Source organism: Mauremys reevesii, linkage group 27 (assembly GCF_016161935.1).
Source record: "Mauremys reevesii isolate NIE-2019 linkage group 27, ASM1616193v1, whole genome shotgun sequence".
Taxonomy (NCBI): Eukaryota; Metazoa; Chordata; order Testudines; family Geoemydidae; genus Mauremys; species Mauremys reevesii.
Genome location: NC_052649.1, coordinates 4,679,352 through 4,700,259, shown reverse-complemented (window position 1 = coordinate 4,700,259; position 20,908 = coordinate 4,679,352). Strand labels below are relative to the sequence as shown.

The following is a 20,908-nucleotide window of genomic DNA, read 5'->3' as shown; positions in this document are numbered from 1 at the left end:
GGGCGTGAGCTGAATCGTCCCGCCCCTGCGTGCGGGACGTCCGGCGTCCTGGCCCCTGAAGGGGCGGGGTCTTTGCGCGCGCGCGCGGTGGGGGCGGGGCTATGATGCGTTACGCGGCGCGGAGGGGGCTGCGCGTTTGGGCCTGGCTCGGCTCCCGTACCCCTGGGCAGGTGCTGGCGCCGGCTGCGGCCATGGACCTGGGGCCCCTGAGGAAAAGCTACCGGGGACGAGGAGGTGAGAGGGCTCCGGGGGCGGGGTCCGGGGGAGGGGTCCAGGAGGGTCCCGGCGGGGTGGGAGGGGCTACAGGGGGGTCCCGGCGGGGAGGGGTCCAGGTGAGGGGGGGGCTACAGGGAGGGGTCCAGGAGGGGAGGCTGGGGGGGGGTGTCCCGGGAGGAGCGGTCCAGGTGGGGGAGCTACTGGGTGTCCTGGCGGGAGGGGTCCAGGTGTGGAGGTTACAGGGGAGTCCTGGCAGGGAGGGGGGTCTCTGGGGGAGGGGTCCAGGTGGGGGGGCTTGGTGGCGGAGGGGCACGTGGGAGCGTTCTAGAGGGGGAGGGGACTTGAGAAGGGGGGGGTCCCGATGGGGGAGGGGCTCAAAGAGGGAGGAGAAGGGGGCGAGGAGGAAAGAGAGGGATCAGAAATCTCTGCCCCTCCTCCCCCCCCCAAAGGTGGGGTGCACATCACCCCTCCCCCACAGGTGCCCGGCCTGGCAGGTGAGCCGGTCTTTACCCTGCTGCCCCTTGAGGCATGGTGCTCCCCCCCCCCCAGATGCTCCCCCAGATCCTGCCCTGCTCTTATCCAAAGGCTGGGTGGGGATCACAGAAAAGCCCTGTTAGGGCCCTGTTCATCTCTAGGGGGCCAGGGTGGGTTCCTTGCTCACAGCCAACCTGTGGCACTCGTCCATCAGGGCACAGCGCAGAGACCAGCAGTACAGCGGGGCTCAGAGGATGACATGAGTTCCTGGAGCACAAGTCCATCAATGGCTATTAGCCAAGATGGTTAGGGACGCAGCCCCATGCTCTGATTGTCCCTAACCTCTGTTTGCCAGAAGCTGGGATTGGACGACAGGGGATGGATCACTTGAGAATTAGCTGTTCTGTTCATTCCCTCTGGAGCACCTGGCATCGGCCACTGTTGGAAGACAGGACACTGGCCTAGATGGACCGTTGATATGACCCAGTCTGGCTGTTCATGTGTTACCCACAGGGCTGTGCCTGGCTTTAATAGCCCGCCCTTCTGTCTAAGGACTTAGCTTATACTGCTATAACTCTCTCATGTAGCCAAGATGTGAATTTAGATTGTGGCTGTACTGGTATAAGCCCAATGTGGACACTCTTATTCTGGTATGAGAGGGCCTTTTGACAAGTTAGCTTATGTCCGTTGGGAAGGGTTGAAGTTAAACCAAAAAATCCCCCCATTTATTCCAGAATAAATGTGTCCACGTGTGAAGTTACACCAGTATAATTATATCAGTATCAGGGCTTTGGAGCGGAGCTGGAGCGCGGAGCAGCTCTGGAGCAGTGGAGCTGCAGGTTTTTTCCTGGAGCTGGAGTGGAGCCGGAGCACAGCTCCAAAGCCCTGATCACTGTAACCGGTAAAACTTTCCCATGTAGACAAACCCTAAGCCTCTGAGCATGTTAAAACCAGTGGATTAATCCTCATAACCACCTGTGAGGGACCTAAATACTAATCTTAATTTACAGGGGAAACTGAGGCACAGAGAGGCGATGAGAGGGTAAGGTCATGCAGCGCTGGGACTAAAATCCAGGTCTCCTGACTCCCAGGCCCATGATTTAAGCTTCAAGACCAGCCTTTTCATTACTCAGCATGGGACAAGACAGCAGCTTCACAGAGCTCAGCTGACCTAAAAAAAATCAACAAGCAGTGAATGAAATAAAAAACCAGGGAGTGTTCTCCAGTGGCTAGAACAGGGAGATGGGCAGGATCAGGACTTTAGGTGCTGTTTTGACTCTGTCACTGGCTCATTGCGTGACTTTAAGCAATCAGAGATAATCAGAGACCGTTCAGCGGGCCAGGAGTTGTGACGCTAAAGTCATGTGGGCTGGTTCCTGCAGCTACAGGGTTAGCAGGAGTTGAGATGATGTGTGGGGAAGCGAAGGATCCTGACGGTTGATGGGTGGGGGGTGTAACACTCCAATTCTTCTGCTCCTCTCCCCGTTTCTGTCCTGTGCAGGCATTTGAGGAGAAACATCTCGCCTCCTTTGACCCAATTAAGCAGTTTGCCGTGTGGTTTGAAGAGGCCATGCGGTGCCCCTCAATCGGTGAAGCCAATGCTATGTGCCTGGCCACCTGTACCAGGTGGGCATTGCAAGGGAGTCGCTGGCCCAGAATCTCTCCTATCTGCGTCTTTGGGTGGCTTCCTTTGCTGCTTTCCTGCGGTGAGGTGTCCTGCCAGCTTGCGTATCCTGAGCTGGGTAACCTGGCGAGTAGGGGAGCAGACAGCTTCTGGCACGTTTGTGTGGATAGTAAGGAGCAGATCCAGAGGCACAGCTATGTGTTGGAACGGGACTGGGCATTTGCCCTGTTACATCAGACAGGGGACCCAGCCAGCCCATTATGCTGGCTCCAGCGGGGTCCAGTCTCAAATGCTGTAGAGGAAGGCACAGAAACCTGTAAGGTGCATCCTCCTATAATGAGGTATAGGGTGAGAGAGGGCGGTGAATCGTCCTTCCTGATCTCAGCAATGCTCAATTCATGACCAGAAAGAAGAGGGTAGATTCCCTTCACCTTTGCCTGGGCAGGAGGGCAGTCTCTGGAATGTATTTATGTACGTGGCTGCACTTCTGTGTTGACTGGTGCATTTGTTCCCTGGCTCAGGGATGGGAGGCCCTCTGCTCGCATGGTGCTCCTGAAGGGGTTTAGCCAGGATGGATTTCGATTCTTCACTAACCACGAGAGCCGGAAAGGAAAGGAGCTGGTGAGAGCTGCCTCGTGGGTTACAGACCATGTCGTTCATGGATTTGTTTGGGGCATGTCACTGAGGGCTGGTTTTGGTCACGCTCTAGCTCCTCTGATGGGGGTGGGTGTGACGCCAGGAGGGAGGATCTCGGGGGACATAGGATGTAAACTACCCGCTGGCCTGTATTTTCCATGTCTGTATGGGCACCCGAACTTTGCTCAGATGAGGGGCAGGACGCCGACTTGCCAGGTGCTCAGGGTCTGCACCATCGATTCAAGTGGACAATAGCTGCCTCTCTCCTTCGGTATAGAAGAGAGCCCAAGACTCTTTGGTCCCTGAGGTGTATGTTGATCCCAGGTGTGGGGATCAGAGAGTGGGAGGGAGATGTCTCCTTGTGCCCCCCTCCATTCCCCATCCTGATTTGATCAAGGTGTTGCATAGCATGTTGGCACCTCCCCACGGGTTGTGTTGGCTTAGTCTGTCTTGTGCTCTTAAATTCCTCCAGGTCCCAAACCCTTGGGCAGAGTCTGAGCTAGGAGAGGTGGGTAATTTCTCTAGCTTTTAGGATGTGAAACGTTACCCAGTTGATGAAAGTCCTTTGTTTTGTGTTTTTTATCCCCCCCGCCTCCCCACTCTGCAGGACTCCAATCCTTTTGCCTCAATCGTCTTTTACTGGGAGCCCCTTAATCGCCAGGTGAGTTGTGCCTTCTGATCCTGATCAGGGGGAGGAAGCAGCAGTGGGGATAGGCTCAGCACCCTGCATGCAGTATCATAGTTACATTCCTTCCCTGGGATGCCCTGATGAGGCCTGTTTGGGCGAAGTGCTGGAGGAGGTGGCAGATGCAGGCTGCTTCAGAGCCACACCGATCTCCCTTGCTCTCAAAGTGCAGACCACAGCACTGAGCAGAGACCCTCTGTTTGCTCATCTTGGGCTGGGGAGGCTTCTTAAACGATCAAAAACTGCTTCGCACTAGATGGGATGGGAACTGGAATCTGTAACTTACTCAGCTTCTTGGGGGCTCTGACTTTGACAGCTTGAGGTATTCTTACCGCACCAGAACCGTGCTGGACTAGCTGCTAGGTTATGAATTGCGCTTACAGAGAACGCTCACACACCACTGAAAGCAGCTGCCTCCGGGGATGGAAGGTGGTAGCCGTTTAACAGCCCTCAGCAACACTTCACAATAGTTCTTAGAAGGAGAATTGAAGAATAACACCAAGAAGTGAGTCTATTGACTTGAAAGTGCAGGGTGATTTAGGTCAGCAAAATATAATGACCAGAGTCGGAGACCGTTTCTCAGCGACGGACCAGAGGAAAAAGGAAGGGAGCGGCAGGTTTCTTATGGGGGAAGGAAATCTGGGTCTTTAATAATGGACAGCGGGGAGAGGCACTGAAACCAACTGAGTTCTAAATGGATCTTGGTGGGTTCTCTAGACCTTCTTCCCAATTGACTCTGCCTGAGGTGGCTGCCTTTCGGGGAGCTAGCTCCGGAGAGGAGTTAGAGCTCTTTCTACCCTGCAGGATGTGGTGGTGATTCAAATGGCCTCATCCCCATCTCGCGCCGGGTTTGGTGATCACCTGGTATAACAGCAGGGGACAGAGTGAGCACCTGACATTTGGCGAATCCGCCTAGGGAGGATAGCCCGATGCCCCACCCTGGATCCTAATCTTGTTGGCAAAATGAACTTGGTCTCCTTCTGGCCCCTAGTGGAAGTGAGCCCACCTTCCTGGGGCCAGGTCCCATCTCCCTGTGGCTGTTGCAGGTGCGTATCGAGGGCTCTGTGGAGAGACTCCCAGAGGAGGAATCGGAGCACTACTTCCACTCCCGGCCCCGAAGCAGCCAGATCGGCGCCGTGGTGAGCCGCCAGAGCACAGTGATTCCCGACAGGGAGGTGAGGCGCAGTGGGATTTGAGGGTGGGGTGGCTTATGCTGGATTCCAGCCCCTTGGGTGCCTCAGAGCTTTCCCCAGGGACTCTTGTTCCCTCGCTGTGTGTCCCAGTGCATCTTATCTCCTACCGGGGGCAGTGCGGGCCCCAGGCCATGCTTTGCCTGCTTTTTGCATGCGTGCTCCAGGGCAGGAAGCCCCAAGCCTTCAGACTGGCTCCCTTTCCCTTGCAGTATTTGAGGAAGAAGAACACGGAGCTGGAAGAGCTGTACCGGGAGGGCACCGTGCCAAAGCCGGCGTATTGGTGAGTGGTGCTTAGTGGGTAAAATCTGCTTTTGTGTAAGTTAGGCCTGGGCTTCCACTCTCTCCCTTGGTGTCCCTTCCCATTCCTCCACTACACCTCCGAGTGCCTCAGCTGTGGCTGTTAGAAACGGGGGATGTTGGTCTCCTTAAAACTGCCAGAAGATCTCGGCTTCCCGGCTGGTAGAGATGGACAGACAGCACTTCGGTTTAATCTTTCCAAAGGGTGGTACCTCTCCGTAATGTTGCTGCTGCTTCCCCCTCTGCCAAGCGCTGCCCTGCAGCATCAACGTTAGATTTAGACTGAAGGCCAGGGGCAGGGCTTGAACCTAAAGCGTTCATGCAGCTGAGCACCAGCTCCTGACAACGCCAGGATTTACTTAAAGGAAGCTTCGGGAATCAGTTACGGTTGAGATTGGCCTGCGTCGGAGCCGTTCCCCGCAAGAAGCTGCGGAGTGCGCTCCGGAGCGGCGAGCATCATTGGGCTTGACGTGGTTGTGTGCAGACGCTTCACGTCTTTTTTAGGTGCCCGCAGGCCGTCGTGATAGGTGCCGTGTAAAAGCTTCGCTCCAGCCGCTTCGTCGTAGGGAACTTCCTGGTCCCGCTTGGCTTTGTATGAAGGCTGCTGCTCTGCATGGGCGCCTCTAACAGCATCTGTTTTTCCCTCAGGGGGGGATACATCCTGAAACCAGACGGTGTGGAGTTCTGGCAGGGCCAAACCAACCGCTTACATGACCGCATCGTCTTCCGGCGCCTCCGGGACGCCGCTGCCCCCACGGGGCTCATGACCCACAAGGGAGAGGGGAACTGGGTGTATGAGAGGCTGGCCCCTTGAAGGCCAAGAGCGAGATCACTTCACACAGGGACCTGGGATATTTTCAATGCCCTTTTGCCCCCCACCCCCTTACCCCGGAGCGGCGGAGGATGGGGTACGGCCCCCTTGCTCCTGCGCTTCACAGGGCAACTATCTTAACTTTTACAAAACCAGGCAATATTTGGGGGTGCTCAGAGGTGCCAGATGGGCAGCCCTGAGACTGAAGCCCTCCATCTATCCCAGTGGGAGCTTCCCCCGCCAGGGTGCGGCTGCCCTGACGTAAAGGGGCAACTCTAGGCCTGCGGTCAGTTCAGTCTCCATAGCTCATTGATCCATGGCACCTCTGCCGATGAAGCATGTGTCCGTGGGGGCAGTTAGTGCCAGCTGTGTCATGTGGATGCTGCTTCACAGGGAATTGGGCTGAGACCCGCCAAACTCATTTCACAGAGAGGCCATTGGCTAGTGATTCTCTCGGACCTCTTGTTGATTATCTGGACCGCCCAAGGGGGTGGCTGAGACAAAACCACAGGCAGGCTGGCTCTCCTGGACAGCCTCTCTGTCAGTGCCTCCTGCCTCAGGGCCCTCCCTGTTTTAACCTGCCAGTCCTCAAGCCCCAACGTGACATGGGGAGCAGACATGTTGTGTGCTCGTTAGCTGTAATCGGGTGTTTAATTTTGTCCAGTGCTGCTTTGAGTGCAATAACGTAACCGATTCTGGATGCGGACAGCGCAATCATGTTGTTGGTAATGTCTGTGTGATCTGTATAATCTCTGTGTAGAAGGATGTTCTCCCGCCAGACTCCAGCCTGAGGGCTGTGCCTCTGGGCTCGGAGCTGCTTTTATCAGTGCTGGTGTGTAAAGTCTCCCTAAATGTATAAACTCACAAATAAAGTCCAAGCTGACTAGTGGAGCTGGAAGGGGATTTGGTTTACTATTAACTTGTATGTTGCAGTTTTGGGGAAAAAACATGTCTAAGCGGGGGAGGGACTGGTTTGTATTCTTCTGTCTGTCCAGCAGGGGGAGCTGCGTTTGTTTTTCAATCGCTCCCCCTGGCAAGCAGGCGGTGCCAAGGGCCTGTACCCCCCGGCAGGGGGAGCTGGTCTCCCGGCCTCTGAGCAGAAATTGGTCCGGAATGTGTTTTCTCCCTGGGTTTGCTCTCGCTTTCTTGGGTTGTGTCCCAGTGAAACTGCAGCCTGATAACCTCTGCCCCCTCCCGGCTCCTTGCGCGAGTTTGTACCCTTAGTCATTTGCTTCCTCCCCAGCCAATCGGGGTCAGGGGCTGTCGGCTGTTTCGCTTGTGGTGGCAGGATTCCCATGCAGCAGGGAGCGTGACCTCCCTTACCCCGGGCCTGCCTGTCCCTGTCCCCGTCCCTCCTTTGCCACCTCATCACTGCGTAAGCAAAATCAAAATCCAGGGACTGCAGTTGTGAAGCACCCTCCTGTCTCCCAGTCCTGCTTTTATCCACTATAAACACTTGCGAGCAATGAGACCCCCTCTCCCTGTGGGGATTGTTTTAGGAAGGCTCAGAATGGGGCAGTTCCTTTGTCTCCTGCGTGGCAAGGAGCTGCAAGCGAAGTACAGAACTTCCATTCCCCTGCGCGGGGTCTTTCAATTAATTGTCTGGGTTTCTTGCCTGGCTGCTGTCGGAAGCAGGTCTGCTCTGGTATAGCAATTGCCCCCTTGTGCTGGGAGCAGCGAGGGGTAAGCAGCAGCATCCTGTGGCCCGTTCTCATGGCGTATGGAAGGGAGGGATGGTGGGCAGGGGAAAAACTGGTGCAACAGCCGTCCTGCTGCGAGTGTCTCCATCAGCCTTCGTCTGGCTGCAGAGCTAATCAGGGTGTTGCCTTTTCAGCTGCAGGCGTGGTAGCCTGGCTGAGCCGATCCCCCTTGAACTATAGGGGATTGGTACCTTTATCCGAAGGGATGGGTTTGTTACGTATCCTCTCACTGCCCTCACTGGAGCAGGTGCTTAAAGTCCCCCCAGCTGCAGACATGGGGGAGAGCTGCAGAGGTTGTGCGGCTCTCATTGAAATACAGCTCCTCTTCAAAACCTCCCTCCCTGTAAGCTAAAATAGCTACATCCAGACCAGTCACAGGGCAGCTGTCCCTGCTGCTGCCCTTTTCCGCTTACAGTCTGTGTGCGCGAATACCCCCGCTTCTAGTGCATGCTGCCTGCTCCATTGACAGACGGGCAGTATTTCCAATCCAGCATCTGTTGCTGTCCTGAACTTGCTTGTCTTGCAGCCGCGGGGGGATTCACCTCCCTGGGATTCCCTTAGGGGTGCAGTGGGTTGTAATGGAGTGGCAGGCTTGACCCAGTGTTTTGCTGGGAGGCTCAGGGAACCAGGTGTCTGCTGAGAGTGAAACCTGCTTGTGGTACATTTGCATATGCTTAATGGTTCATATTCAAATGAAGGTTTGAAGCTGCAGCTGATCTTTGAATGCCTGAGGGGAGTAGTGCAGATGAGGGAAAGCTGAGGAGAAGGGGGACCCCTAAATTCTGATGCAGATGGGGGAGCAGGATTGTCAGCCTAGAATACATTCTGAGGGTGTCTCTCACTGCAGCAATGGGAAGTGCTTGGGATGGGTCACAGGTTGGCTCTGAGCAGCAGGGAAATGTGACCCCCAAAGCTGATCTCTGCAGGAGGGGAGATCCCAGCTCTGTGTGAATAGGGGTGGAAAATCATCCAGCAACAATAGCTTGGGAGTGAGTCACTCTCCACACCCTCTGCTAACTAAACAGAGAGGAGCATTGCAGCGCCTGAGGGCTAGCTGTGTGCCCAGGGAGAAGGGCTTGCCACTGGGGACGGAGCAGGTCTCACCACGCTGGGCTGTGGGAGTCCCAAGGGCAGAGGTTGAATCCAACACAGCTCTGGTTTCCAGTACAGGCCAAATAGCTGTGAGCTGCCTCCACCCCTCCAGGGCTGTTTCACAAGGAAACTAGCAAATGATAGGGAGATAAAGTGTCTGTTGCTACCGGCTGTTGCAGTGGTTGCCATGGCAACTTCTGCCTGACATGGCTTGAGGTTGTAAGTACTTTGAACCTTCCATAGCCCCCTTTCCAAGGGGATCTCATGGCATTTCACGTACGGGTGAGCTCCATTTCACCAAGAGGTGAAAAGACTTGCACGTCTGTTGTAGAGCTGGGTATAGAACCATGGAATCCTGACCTCCACCCCCCCCGCTGTAATCACCACTCTTGTACCAGAGCCGGGATTAGAATCCAGAGCTCCTGACTCTCGGTTCCCTGCTCTGACCACAGGCAGACATGGGTTGGAGGCACCCAGACTCCTTTGCTAAGGTGCAGGTTCGTTTTCCTCTGGCCCGTGGAGTGGGGCCCAGAAGCTGCTAGAGCAGGTGACTAGGAGGCAGGATCCTTGTGTGCTATTCACAGCTCTGCCACTGACTCACTGTGTGCCCTTGGAGCGGTCCCGGCTCTGCGGGCAGAAGTTCAGCCATCCATAAAATTGCGACAGCGCTTGCCTGCTTTGCGAGGGCTGGGGAGATGAGAGAGTCAGGGAGCATCTGTGAAGCCGCTTTGAAGAGGGAAGAGGTTAGGTCCCTGATGTTTGGGTTTTAAATACTAAGCAAAACTCTGGCCAGCCTTTTCCATTGCCCGATCGGAAATGGAATCTGCTTATGTCCGTTTCTGAAAGAGGAAGGATGACTGTAAGCGAGTGGACGCCCCCCTGCGGCGCCTCCTGCTGGTTGTCCTCGGGAATTAGCTCACCAGCCCTCTGGAGCACCCTCTGCCAGCTGGTGATCTGCTACCGCTGGGCTGTGGTGTCCCTCCCAGGACCCCAGTGCCCCTTTAATTGGGTGCTGCCCCCTGGCAGTACCCCCACAGTTCCCCTCCCAGGGGAACCCCCACCCACTATCCCCACTTCCCCTCAGTCTTGGCTACTGCCCAGTCTCCATCTAGCCCCTGTTCACTGGGGCAGACTGCAATAAGCCACTCATCACAGGCAAAGGGGTTCGGACCTGCTGCCTCTGGGCTGCCCCTGCAACCCAGTACCTAATAGGCCTTACCAGGCCTGCAGCCTGGGGCTTTCCTAGGCCAGAGCTCCCCGGCTCCCTTGGCCTTTCCCCAGCCCTGCTCCACTCCAGATACCTGGTTAACCTCCCTGCGGCCAGGCCCTTCTCTCTCTCAATGCAGAGAACACTCCTGGCTCCCAGCCTTTTTATACAGGCCAGCTGTGCCCTGATTGAGGCGTGGCCCAACTGCGGCCACCTCCCCAATCAGCCCAGCTTTTAGAGCTGCAGCCCTCTCCAGGGCTGCTTGAAGCCCTTCAGAGCAGGAGCGGGGGAAGCACCCTGCTACAATGACCCAGTGGTTAGGCCGCTATCCTGGGCAGTGTAGGGCACCTGTATTCAGTTCCTTGCACTGCTACAGACTGCCTGGGTGACCTTGGGGAAAGTCACTTGGGCCCAGAGCCTCAGTTATTTAGGCACCTAACTCCCATTGAAATTGCTGGGAATTAGGTGCTGACACGCCTCTGAGGATCTGGGTCTTAGGCCCTTGTGCCCCGGTTCCCCAGCTGTAAAAGGAGAACAGCCCTGCCCTGCCTCCCCAGGGCTTGTGACGACAGGTACATTAAAGATGGCGGCCAGATGCCTACCCCAGATGGGTTATTTTAAAACGAGAACATTTCAAAGCAGTGTCTTTAAAAGAGATGAAAATGTTTCCTACTCCAGTGCCAGGAGTCAGGCCGCTGTGCAAGCCCCGGGAGGGGGCACCCACTCAGTGCCTGGGATGAGACATTATCTGGTTGGCTGGGGAGATCAGAACTGTGGACAGAGACACAGGAAAGAGCAGGAGGTTCTGCTCTGACAGATCAGAGAGTAGCACATGGATGAATGAACTCCCCCAAAATACAGAACCTATCTTAAAGGAGCGGCAGCAGACAGCTGCTGCCTGTCTCTGCTTACAGCTTTGCTCTGCCGCTCCCCATATTCGCATGGCAGTGCTGCTTAGTAACCTCAGTCTTGGACCGGGCCTCTGTTGCGATAGGTTCTGTACAAACATGTTAAGCTGACAGCTCAGCGGCTTCCTGCTGAATTATTTCCTATCCCAGGCTTTACCGAGTGCTCTAACATGAGCAATGTAATCCTGTTTAATAGAAGATTAAGTGATGAGAATATTTTTCCCCCTCCCTTGCAGCTTTTCCATTGTCGGTTTAGAGCCGCTGTACCTTGTATGCAGCTGAGTGTAAGCTGGTCTGTCAGGCTGAGGACAGCTAGGGTAGCTGCAGTGAATCTGACGACAGAGGAAATAGACCAGGATTTTCTGCTCACAGTGACTAATTACAAAGGTGAGTAAATTCCCAGCATTCACAGCCGCCGCTGATGGGCAGCAGGCTGCCACTTGCAGCTTGAATTTTGCTTTAAAATAGGGTTGCAGATGCCCAGATGCTGCGGTCTGGGCTGCCGTGTAAACAGCTCTCCAGCTGCCTACCGCCTTTCCTTCTCCATCCCCGTAGGTCTTAGCCAACAGTTACATCCTTCTTCCTCTCCACCCACCTGTTCAAGGAGCTGTGGTTCTCACTGATCACTTGTCTGGGACAAAGAACACCTTGTGTGTCTGCAGAATTCTTCCCCTGTTTATTTTGGTAACAAACTCTAAGGGTGGAGGCTGCTGGGGAACACAATATCCCTGGGTTATCTAGGGGCTGTGTGCTTGTAAAGTGGCTCATTATTGGAGGGGGGTGTCTGAATCAAAGCTGGTGGGATAATATGGCCTTTATAATAACTGGAAGGTCACTACTTCCTTTCCTTTCGGCTTCAGGCTCAGCCGCTCCCTGCTAATAAACAGAAAATCTTTCTGAGCGTCTCTGTGAAACTATTTGTGTTGATCACAATGCTCAGGCAAGGAGGGGCCCAGCCTGATTCATCTCGCCCTCCTGTCTGCTGGGGCAGCAGGTTTGACTCCTGGCATCAGGAGATGCATGCGGTGAGGGGAAGTCCATGCTGGGCACCGGTAACATGAGAAGGGAGCGCCAGGGCTGGATGTGCGTGAGTGTGGCTTTCGCTGGAATGGTGTGTCTGAATGCATCCCTCTGAAGCGGTACTGGAACCGGAGAGCTCTGCACGAATGCACCCTCGTTCCCCCCTGTATGTCTACATGCACACTTCACCTCTACGGCCTGAAAGTAGCGTTCCATAGACTCAACAGTGGCACTAGTTAGGCCCTGAAGACTCATCACCCACAGCTAGGTGCAGGGAGACACCATCTCCCTCAATTTAGATCCACTATCACCTGCCCCCTTGTCCCGTGGTGGAGGGTGAGGGTCCCTCCATCTTTCCAAGCAGAACAGTTTTCAATCTGATACAAGCCCTGGGGTGTTTTCACAGATCAACCACTGAGCTCCCTTTGTTTTCAGGTTTGTTTATTAACAAAGAACATCTACAAACACTTACAAAAGATGGGTCTTCAAAAAACAAATCAATGTCCGGCTCTGGATATGAGCGCTAACTATGAGCTACAAGTGTGTTTTGTCTCTTAAGGGTGCAAGATGTTTACCCCCCACCCCCAAGCCACTGCAACCGGCCTACACTTTGCGTACGGTGGCCAAACCTCAGTCTCACCAGCACGGGGAACAGTTCACCTTTTAACTGCCCACCCCATGAATTAGTGACTCTGGACGTGAAGAAAGCACCAGCCAGGAAGATCAAGGCCTCTAAAGTAGCAGCAGCAAAATGGCTCTTGGAAATTAAAAGGGCCAGCAAACTTTTACCTTTTGTAACCCGGTGGCGGGGGCGGGAAGGGGGAGAGAACTCTGCATCATTGCAACAGGCGCTTCCGCCAGTAACAACATGAATTCAGCAGCTGCTCCTGTGCACAAAGTTCAGCAAAACACGCGCATTTTATGAGTGCAAAATGGCTTGATGAGTGAGTTATTAGAATCTCTGCTGCTAAAGTCCATCTGGGCTGCCAGGTATGTGTGGCTGGTAGCCACTCGGAGGCAGATGAATGCAGTTAACAAATAACCTTGAATTTAAGTTACTGGGGGCACGTACGTGTCCTTTGCAGAAGGAAACTTAAAAGTGAGATTATGGTCAGAAAGCTGACTCAGAAGCTGGCCCCTTCTTGTTCAGAGCAGGAAACTGAGGCATACTCCAGGCTTTCTCATTCCCGGTGCTCCCATGCTAATCACTACTAGACCCGTCTGTCCTCTCCTCTTAGAGCGGCTCTAGCAGACTCCAGCTGGTTTCTACATCAACCAGTGCCCAGCAGTGAGTCAAAGAAAATAAGCTCTCAGGGCCGTAACCCCGTTCCAAAGCTCCCAGGCCCCCCACCCGACTGGCAGCAGTTTCTCCTATCAGTGGAATCTTTAGTTCTCTTACCCCAGCGCCCCGGCTGGCTGGAGGATCAGATCTACTCAAGTGTTGCTCTGTAGTAGCTGGAGGCCAAGAGAGGCTGTTGCTACAGCCAAGGGTGGTTCTCCTTTAGCTCAACTGGCTGAGTGCCGCTCTCCAGGACATGAAGATCACGGGTCCTATCGCCTTTGGTGGTGCAGGTCAGCTGGTGACTGCCTGTGGCCAAGTAGTTCTCTTTCCCAGGCCAGGGAATAATCCCTGTGGTATTAAAAGGTGCAACCCTGTCTCCCAGCCAAGCTGATGTTTACCTTTCCTGTGTCGGTGGGTGCGGCCAGAGCGGAGGCGAGTTGCTGGGCAATCCCCCAGGGCCGAGCCAGATGAAGTTCCTACCTGTTCTCAGCCATCTTCTAGGTGCAGTGGTAGAACAAGAGGGTGGATGAGAATGAACTGGCTCCTCCCATCCCATGGCCCCCTGCATCGAGCGCTGCCTCTAGCCACGGGCCCTTGGGCACCGCTGAGCCGAGGGTGTTTGCAAGAGGCCTCTGAGCTGCTCTGTGTTTGACTCCTCCCCACCTCCAAGGCTTGGACACCTCCAGCTCGTGATGATCCCCCAGTGGCATTTATTTTAAATAGGATGATTTGTATTTAAATAAAAACTATCGAGTCCTTTCTCCTTCGCGAGTGCACTTCAGGACCGAAAGTCTTTGAAATTTACAGCGGGGTGGCCCCTGCCCCCTCGTTACTTCATTTGCGGAGAGAGCAGAACTGACATCTAGTCTGTCTCTGAGTCGGGATGGGTCCATGTGCGATGGCTTCAGGGCATTGGTCCCACCCTGCAGCGCTTTCCCCTGCCTCACTTCTCCTCCTGCTCGCCATCGGCGAAGAGGTTGGGGTTTTCAGCCAGCGTGGCTCGCACTTTCTTCTTCTCCTTGAAGCGCCCAGAGTTGGAGACTTTGACGTGTTTGCCTTTTGTGCTCTTATCCACGATCTTCTCCAGCCGGGCGTTGAATTCACTCTCAGCGCCACCGTTGCTCCCTGCCTCTGTCCGCATGGCCTCCTGGTGGTTCTCGGTGGCATAGATGTCTGGGCTCTCGTACAGGACCTTGGGGGTGGATTTCTTCTTCCGCAGGAAGGTGAGCTTCCACCAGCTGTTCTCTGCCATGGTGGTTTCTCCTCGCTGGTGGCAGAGGAGCGTGTCTCTAGAGAGAAGGCAGACAGGTTAGCAGACCCTTTTCCTAGGGTTTGCTGTTTGCCTGGACAATCGGATAAATTTTACACCACGCCCTCCCTTGGAATGGAGATGGGAACCCTGGATCTTCAGCTCCAAAACCACAACTGTGCTAAGGGAGAGCTGCTTCAGATCATAGAAGATGAGGGTTGGAAGGGACATCAGAAGGTCATTTAGTCCAACCCCCTGCTCAAAGCAGGACCAATCCCCAGACAGACTTTTACCCCAGTTCCCTAAATGGCCCCCTCAAGGATTGAGCTCACAACCCTGGGTTTAAGCAGGCCAATGCTCAAACCACTGAGCTATCCCTCCCGGCAGAGTAAGGACAGGTCCTGTTTCTACCCTGTGGGCTGATCATCAGAGGGCAGCATTGCTTGCCCACACAAGCCAATACATTCCATTATCCACCCCCATTCTGTGCCATCTGATTTGTCTCTAATTTTGCTCATCCTCTTTCATGGGCGTGGGTCCGCGTGACCATCCCCCTGCTGGTTGGGATTCCCTTCAGGGCCCATGGCCCCCCAGGGCGAGGGCCATTCCGTTCCCCCCGCACCCCAAGGACCAAGGCTTCCAACAACAAAGGAGGAGCAGGAACGGAGCCTGGGTTTGGCATGTGGCATCCCCCGTGCGGTTGTTTCTGAAGCAGCTGCTGCAGTGGTTGCTGTGAGGGAAACTCGCGGCTCAAAACTCAGTCAAGTCTCAGCAAGGCCTCTGATGAGCCCAAGGTCAAAGGAGCGGTGGCCCCCGCAGCTGTGTTTGCAGCCTCGACTCACTGCAACGGGACGACGCAGCCTGGCACAGTGAGCCTTCAGCGCCCGCAGCGGGAGCTATTCATTTTCAAGATGCTAGGGCGCTAGCTTTGGAGGCGAGAGGCCTGGGGAAGGTTCCTACTCCCGGCTGAGCCGCTGATCTGTGGTGGGACATTGGGCCATGTCATTACCTGAGCAGGGAGTTGGACTAGATGACCTCCTGAGGTCCCTTCCAACCCTGATATTCTATGGTTCTACCCCTGTCTGTGCCTCTGGTTCCTCTCTGTTGCTTGTCTGGTCTACTTAAATATCAGAGCGGGGACTCACTTGCGATGTGTTTGCACAGTGCCTGGCACCATGGAGCCCTGATCTTGCCTGGGACCTATAGCCACTAATGTGTCAAAGAGCCACCTCCAACCCATTTATCTTTGCCCACGTCAGTCCGTGTTCTCATTGCTACTTTTCTCCCCCTCTCTCCCCTGGGCGATTCTTTGCTACTCCCCATTGTTGCATCCTGGCTTAATTTGACAGAAAATGCTGTGGGGCCATGGCCCAGCTCTTATCCTGTCTTACCCTGCCTAAGCGTGCTCCCGATGATCAGAAAATCCAGTTGAATAATTCTGTTGAACTGGAACAACGAGGAGTCCGGTGGCACCTTAAAGACTAACAGATTTATTTGGGCATAAGCTTTCGTGGGTAAAAAACCCACTTCTTCAGATCTGGACTCCTGGTTGGTTTTGTGGATACAGACTAATGGCTACCCCTCTGATACTTGGCTCTATTGAACAGGGCCATCTGTGGGGCCCCGTAGGCATTTTGTCCATATGAAAGACCTAATCCTGAAGCAAAACTTGCATGGGGGCCTTTGGAAATTTGGCCAGAGTAAAGCTGAGCCGTTTCCTGTTCATCCCCATTTTACAGATGGGGAAATTGAGGCACAGCAAAGTGATTTGCCCCAAGGGTAGAGCCAGAGATAGAATCCAGTGCTCCTGATGCATCAATCAGGTCCATTCAGTATATATGGAGATCTACCTAGCTCACAGAGCTGGAAGGGTCCTTGAAAGGTCATTGAGTCCAGCCCCCTGCCTTCACTAGCAGGGCCAAGTTCTGATTTTGCCTCAGATCCCTAAGTGGCCCCCTCAGGGACTGACCTGGGTTTAGCAGGCCAATGCTCAAACCACTGAGTTCTCCCTCCCCCTGCTCCTGTGCTAAGCCACTAGGCCAGGGGTTCTCAAACTGGGGGTTGGGACCCCTCAGGGGGTCACGAGGTCATTATATGGGAGGGTCGCAAGCTGTCAACCTCCCTGCTTTGCCACCAGCATTTATAATAGTGTTAAATATATAAAAAAGTGTTTTTCATTTATAAGGGGGGGTCGCACTCAGAGGCTTGGTATGTGAAAGGGGTCACCCATACAATAGTTTGAGAACCACCGCACTAGTGCCTACAGTTTCAAGTCCTTGGTTTCCACCCTGCCTCTTTCCTGGACGGCAACAGCCTCCGGCATGATCCCATCTGGGTGTTTGCTGAAGGCGTATCTCACCCTTTGATCGCTCCCTCCAGCTGTTTGTACAGAAACATTCAATCGCTCTGTAGCCAGGGTGGCAGCCGGGAGGGGGAAGGGAGGTGGCGGGGGGGAGGTCAGTCCCTCATGGGGTGTCCCGTACACAGGCGCATCAGCACTGCCTGACCTAGAGATACGGCAGAGCTCTTGGAGACATTCAGCAATATACTGGAGTGAGTCGGAAAAACCTCACATGGGCGCAGCTGGGCGGCCTCCCCTGGGTTGGTCTGTCCATTTGTGCAGCCAGGGAAGGGTAAGAAAAACTGGCCCACTCCATGGAGTACCAGTCTCCCCTGATCAGTCTGTAGCAGCCTGACTGCCAAGGAAGGGGTGCGGCACTGGGGTCGTTAGCTGTGGAAAAGGCCTGTTTGATCACTGAGTCCGTTTGCCACTGCCCTGCAGAACAGCACCCGCCGCTAGAGGCAGCTTGGTTTTAGGGGCTGTGGGTCAGAGCCACCCCACTGGAGAGCCACAGCCATTCTGTTGGCTTTGGCACAGCTCGCCTGGATTTGTCTTTATGTAACCGATAGACATTTGGGCCTTGTCCCCAAAGGGTTAATCCTAGTGTTGGAAGCCGTGTGAATGACGGACGGGGTGTTTTGCCCTTCAGGCGCCTGGCTCTGCGGGGGCACCTCTCCGATTCCGGAGTGAACGCCGGACAGCTGGTGGGGTTACGTCACCGTTTGGGAGCGAAGGGCTGGGAGAAGGGTGAGGTGTGGGGGGGTGCTGAGGATAAATGTCAGACTCAGGTCCCCTGCATCAGGATGAGGTTGGAACCCTGGGATAGGTTCAAGGACGCTCCCCCACCGTACCACGGTCCTTTTCCCAGCCGGGGGCAAGGGGGGCAATTTGCCCCGGGCCCCACAGGGGCCCCCACGAGAATACAGTATTCTATAGTATTGCAACTTTTTTTTTACGGAAGGGGCCCCCGAAATCGCTTTGCCCCAGGCCCCCTGAATCCTCTGGGCGGCCCTGTTCCCAGCACAGAGCCTGATCACTTCCTCCTAGGCTCCTTTGCAGCTTGCACCCGTTCACACCCTCAACTCCAAGCCGGAGAGCAAGGGAGGGTGCTCTGTGGCCATCCCGCTCTAGGCGAGATGCTGCCTCGAGAACATCCCGTTCAGAGCTGCCGTGCACCCTCTCAGCCCTGTGCTGAGCCCTTACCACCCACCGTGCCGTTTGTCTGTCTGTCTGAGCACCCATATGGCACACGGCCGCACAGACACCTGCTGAGAATCCAGTGCATGCATCCATCGCATGGCTGTACATCCACCTGCAAACAGACCCACGCATACGCAGAGATCCCTGGGTACGTGCAAACAGTGGCCGGCACAGGCACAGAAGAACACGTACACACACACACAAGCAGCATAAACATCCAGGGAAAATTCCCATGTGAAAAATGAGCCCAGTGGCCAAAGTCACCCTGGCCCTGAAATCCAGTGGGTATCTCTGGGGAAATGGAACCCACCGTCATGTGCAGTGACCTCCCGTACTGAGGGAGAGGAGAGGACACAGTGAGGTTGCCAGAGGATTTGGCCAGCCCGGTTGGCTAGGAATTCCCTGGGCTTCCCGGCTCAGCTGTCCTCTTGCCTCCTGAGTCCTGAGCACAGCGTGCCTGAGACAGGCCCGAGCCCCGCACAGGTGCTGTTAGCCTTAGGGGCTGCATTTCCCCTCTCCAGCCCCGTGACCGAGTGGTGGAGTTCCTGCAAGCTGGGAGGTCAGTGTTACATCAGCTCGGGGCAGGGGGGAGGTGATTTCAGCACAGGCAGGCTTCTGGGCTGGGGGGTGGCGAGGGCACATCCCGTGAGAAGTAGCAGTAACCTTGGGCCAGGTCCACAAGTTAAACATTTATAGCTCAGGCAGAATAGCAGAGCCCAGGCAGGGGTATATGGGGGGTGTCCATTCCTCATGCCTGGTGGGGAAGGTTTCCAGTGTCTGAGATCTCTGCCCTCTGGATCCCCCCGATTACCCGGCCCCCCATATTCACTGTCAGTGCCCTGAGTGGCCCATTTGCTCTGCAGATGGCATGAGAGACCCTTCTCCATACAGCGCTTCCTGGGGCCCTGTGAGATGAGACTCCTCTCTTGCTGTTACCGAACCCGCTAAACAACCGTCCTGAATTCCCACTGGCCACCCCAAAACCTACACACCCCAAAACCTGCCCCACGCAGGAGATTCCCATGGAAGGAGCTGCCGCGGGGCATCCCGCATACAGTCGCTTTCATATGTCAGTGACCCACTGAGGGTGGGGGAGCCCCTTGCCATCTGTAGCTGGTGTTTGCATGTGACGGGGGCAGCCGTGGCGAGGAGGGGGGTTGATATAACCCTTCAGAGGCTGCAAATGGCCAGTATCTCTACACTCCCCTCCCACCGCCCCTTAGCATTCGTTTGGCTACCAGCATGGCAAGGGTTAAGCTAAAAGCCCATTTGGCATGGAACAAACGCTGTATCCCCCCTCCATTGGCGCTGCCACCATTAGTTCTGTCCCGGAGAGGCCCCAGAGATGCTTCAGTGGGTCTAGTCAGGGCTGAATTGGGCTAGTGGGTTGTTAGGCACCAGCTGTCTGTTCCACCTGGGACGGCTGAACCGTGACCAAAAAAGCATCCTGTGAAAGGTGCTGGGTTGATGGCCCTTGATAGCCACTGATCTGGGCTAGCCAGGGGAAAGGCAAGGTACCCATCCCCCCAAAACGTCCCCTCGGCATGTGCCTCCATCTCCAGGGCTCAGAGGAGTTGAGTCTCCCTGGCCCATTGACTCCTGGGCCTCCCTGCTGAGATGGCACCATGAGATCCAAGCGAATGCCCCTTATACGCCCCCCCCCCCCCCCCGGCATTCCCATGGATCCCCAATCACACAGGAGCAGCTTTCGGTCACTGCCAGCCTGGGCTGGAGGTAACAGGCCCTGCTTGAGGGGCAAGGCTCCGGCTCCCATTCCTGACCCCACAAGCCGCCCAGATCGCCCCTGGAGCACGGTCAAGCCGGGCCGGTTACAAAGAGCTGCCAAGCGACCCCCCTCCCGAAGCTGGCTTCAGACCCGATCCTGCCCCATTGGCCTGTCCTCGGCAGTGCTGCTCAATGAAACATTCATGGGGGCGCCGAGGCACCACGTCTGGGCTCGGGTTTCCCTCTCCTGCCCCCCCTCATCCCCCCAAACACACAGGCCAACGTACCTGCTTCGAGTCAGTCCCTTGCTGGGTGTGTTCTGCGCCCCCGGGGGGCACTCAGTGGCAGGAGCGAAGGGGCTGGGGGCCGGGATAGCCCCAGGGCGCTATTGCCAGCGGAGGGGCTGGCAGGCTGAGCTGCGCCGGGAGAGGGTGGGGGCAGCGGCTGTCACATCTCAGGTGCATGCGGAGGCAGGTGCAGGGGCGCTGCTGTTCTACCTGTTGCTCCCTTTCGCTCTGTGTCAAGGTTAACCCGAGATCCAGCCACTCCTGCCTAAGTAAACAGGAGCAGAGGCTGGGCCGGGGGAAGCGCTGAATATTCATGACGGGGAAACCCGATCTGGGCAGCTGCTGCCACTGGCTTCCTACAGGCAGCTCAGGTTGCTCTCACCTGGGGCCTGGGGAGAGGAAGGGGCAGGGGCTTCTCCAGAGTAGGGCTCCCACGGGGAGGGTCTCTAGGTGGCCTGATACCCTGATGCTTGGGCAGCAAAGGGTTAAAGCGGTGGGTGCCATTTGCCTAGCAGGAGATTGTATTTTCGCTATTCTTTCCTTCTGAAGGATTAGTCGAAACTAGACTCTGGCTAAACTGGTTGCCAGACCGGTTCCTCTTTCTGTGCATCTCGGCCTCGGTCCTTCCTCCGTCTTCGCTTTCCTCTGCAGCCTGCCCCCGTCTTGGCACCCGCCCGCACCAGGCCCAAGGCCTGAGCCTCGTCGCTCTGTTTCCCACCTGGCTCGGCTGCCGTGGGTCCATCTCAGCGGGGACGACATCAGAGTAATGGCCAGAGAGGAGGCGTGTGGAATCAAGGGACTCAACCCCTTAAAAATCCTACTGTCATGGCCCCAGAGGCAGCAGGGCCCCGTTGCAATCTGCTGCGTTATGGGTTAGGACTAGGCTAACGCGGGACGCTCCTGCAAGCAGAAATTGTATCTTTCTGAAGGGCCGTATGCTGCCCTCAGCTGCCCCATACTT

At 55.6% G+C, this 20,908-nt stretch overlaps 2 protein-coding genes across 4 annotated transcripts; one reads left to right on the top strand and one right to left on the bottom strand.

Moving 5' to 3' along the window:
* The first annotated feature begins 98 nt into the window (after positions 1 to 98).
* On the top strand, positions 99 to 12,427 carry PNPO (pyridoxamine 5'-phosphate oxidase). 2 transcript variants are annotated; one of them, XR_005591627.1, is made up of 9 exons: positions 99 to 234; positions 1,701 to 1,732; positions 2,192 to 2,316; positions 2,836 to 2,935; positions 3,558 to 3,611; positions 4,682 to 4,810; positions 5,038 to 5,108; positions 11,080 to 11,230; positions 12,299 to 12,427. XR_005591627.1 is itself a non-coding variant. In XM_039516939.1 (8 exons), the coding sequence occupies exons 1-8, from the start codon at positions 102 to 104 to the stop codon at positions 5,937 to 5,939; spliced, it is 810 nt and encodes a 269-aa protein (XP_039372873.1). In that variant the 5' UTR covers positions 99 to 101; the 3' UTR covers positions 5,940 to 6,851. The 2 variants fall into 2 exon arrangements, 1 of the variants encoding a protein (XP_039372873.1); XM_039516939.1 differs by lacking the exons at positions 11,080 to 11,230; positions 12,299 to 12,427 and adding an exon at positions 5,774 to 6,851.
* A 769-nt stretch (positions 12,428 to 13,196) lies between these two features.
* PRR15L (proline rich 15 like) lies at positions 13,197 to 20,171 on the bottom strand. Of its 2 annotated transcripts, none has more exons than XM_039516940.1 (2): positions 19,948 to 20,171; positions 13,197 to 14,434 (listed from the first exon to the last, which is right to left on the bottom strand). In XM_039516940.1, exon 2 carries the CDS (start codon positions 14,395 to 14,397, stop codon positions 14,089 to 14,091), a length of 309 nt encoding a protein of 102 aa, XP_039372874.1. In that variant the 5' UTR covers positions 14,398 to 14,434; positions 19,948 to 20,171; the 3' UTR covers positions 13,197 to 14,088. The 2 variants fall into 2 exon arrangements, with proteins under 2 accessions (XP_039372874.1, XP_039372875.1); XM_039516941.1 differs by lacking the exon at positions 19,948 to 20,171 and adding an exon at positions 18,246 to 18,329.
* Between the last annotated feature and the right edge of the window lie 737 nt (positions 20,172 to 20,908).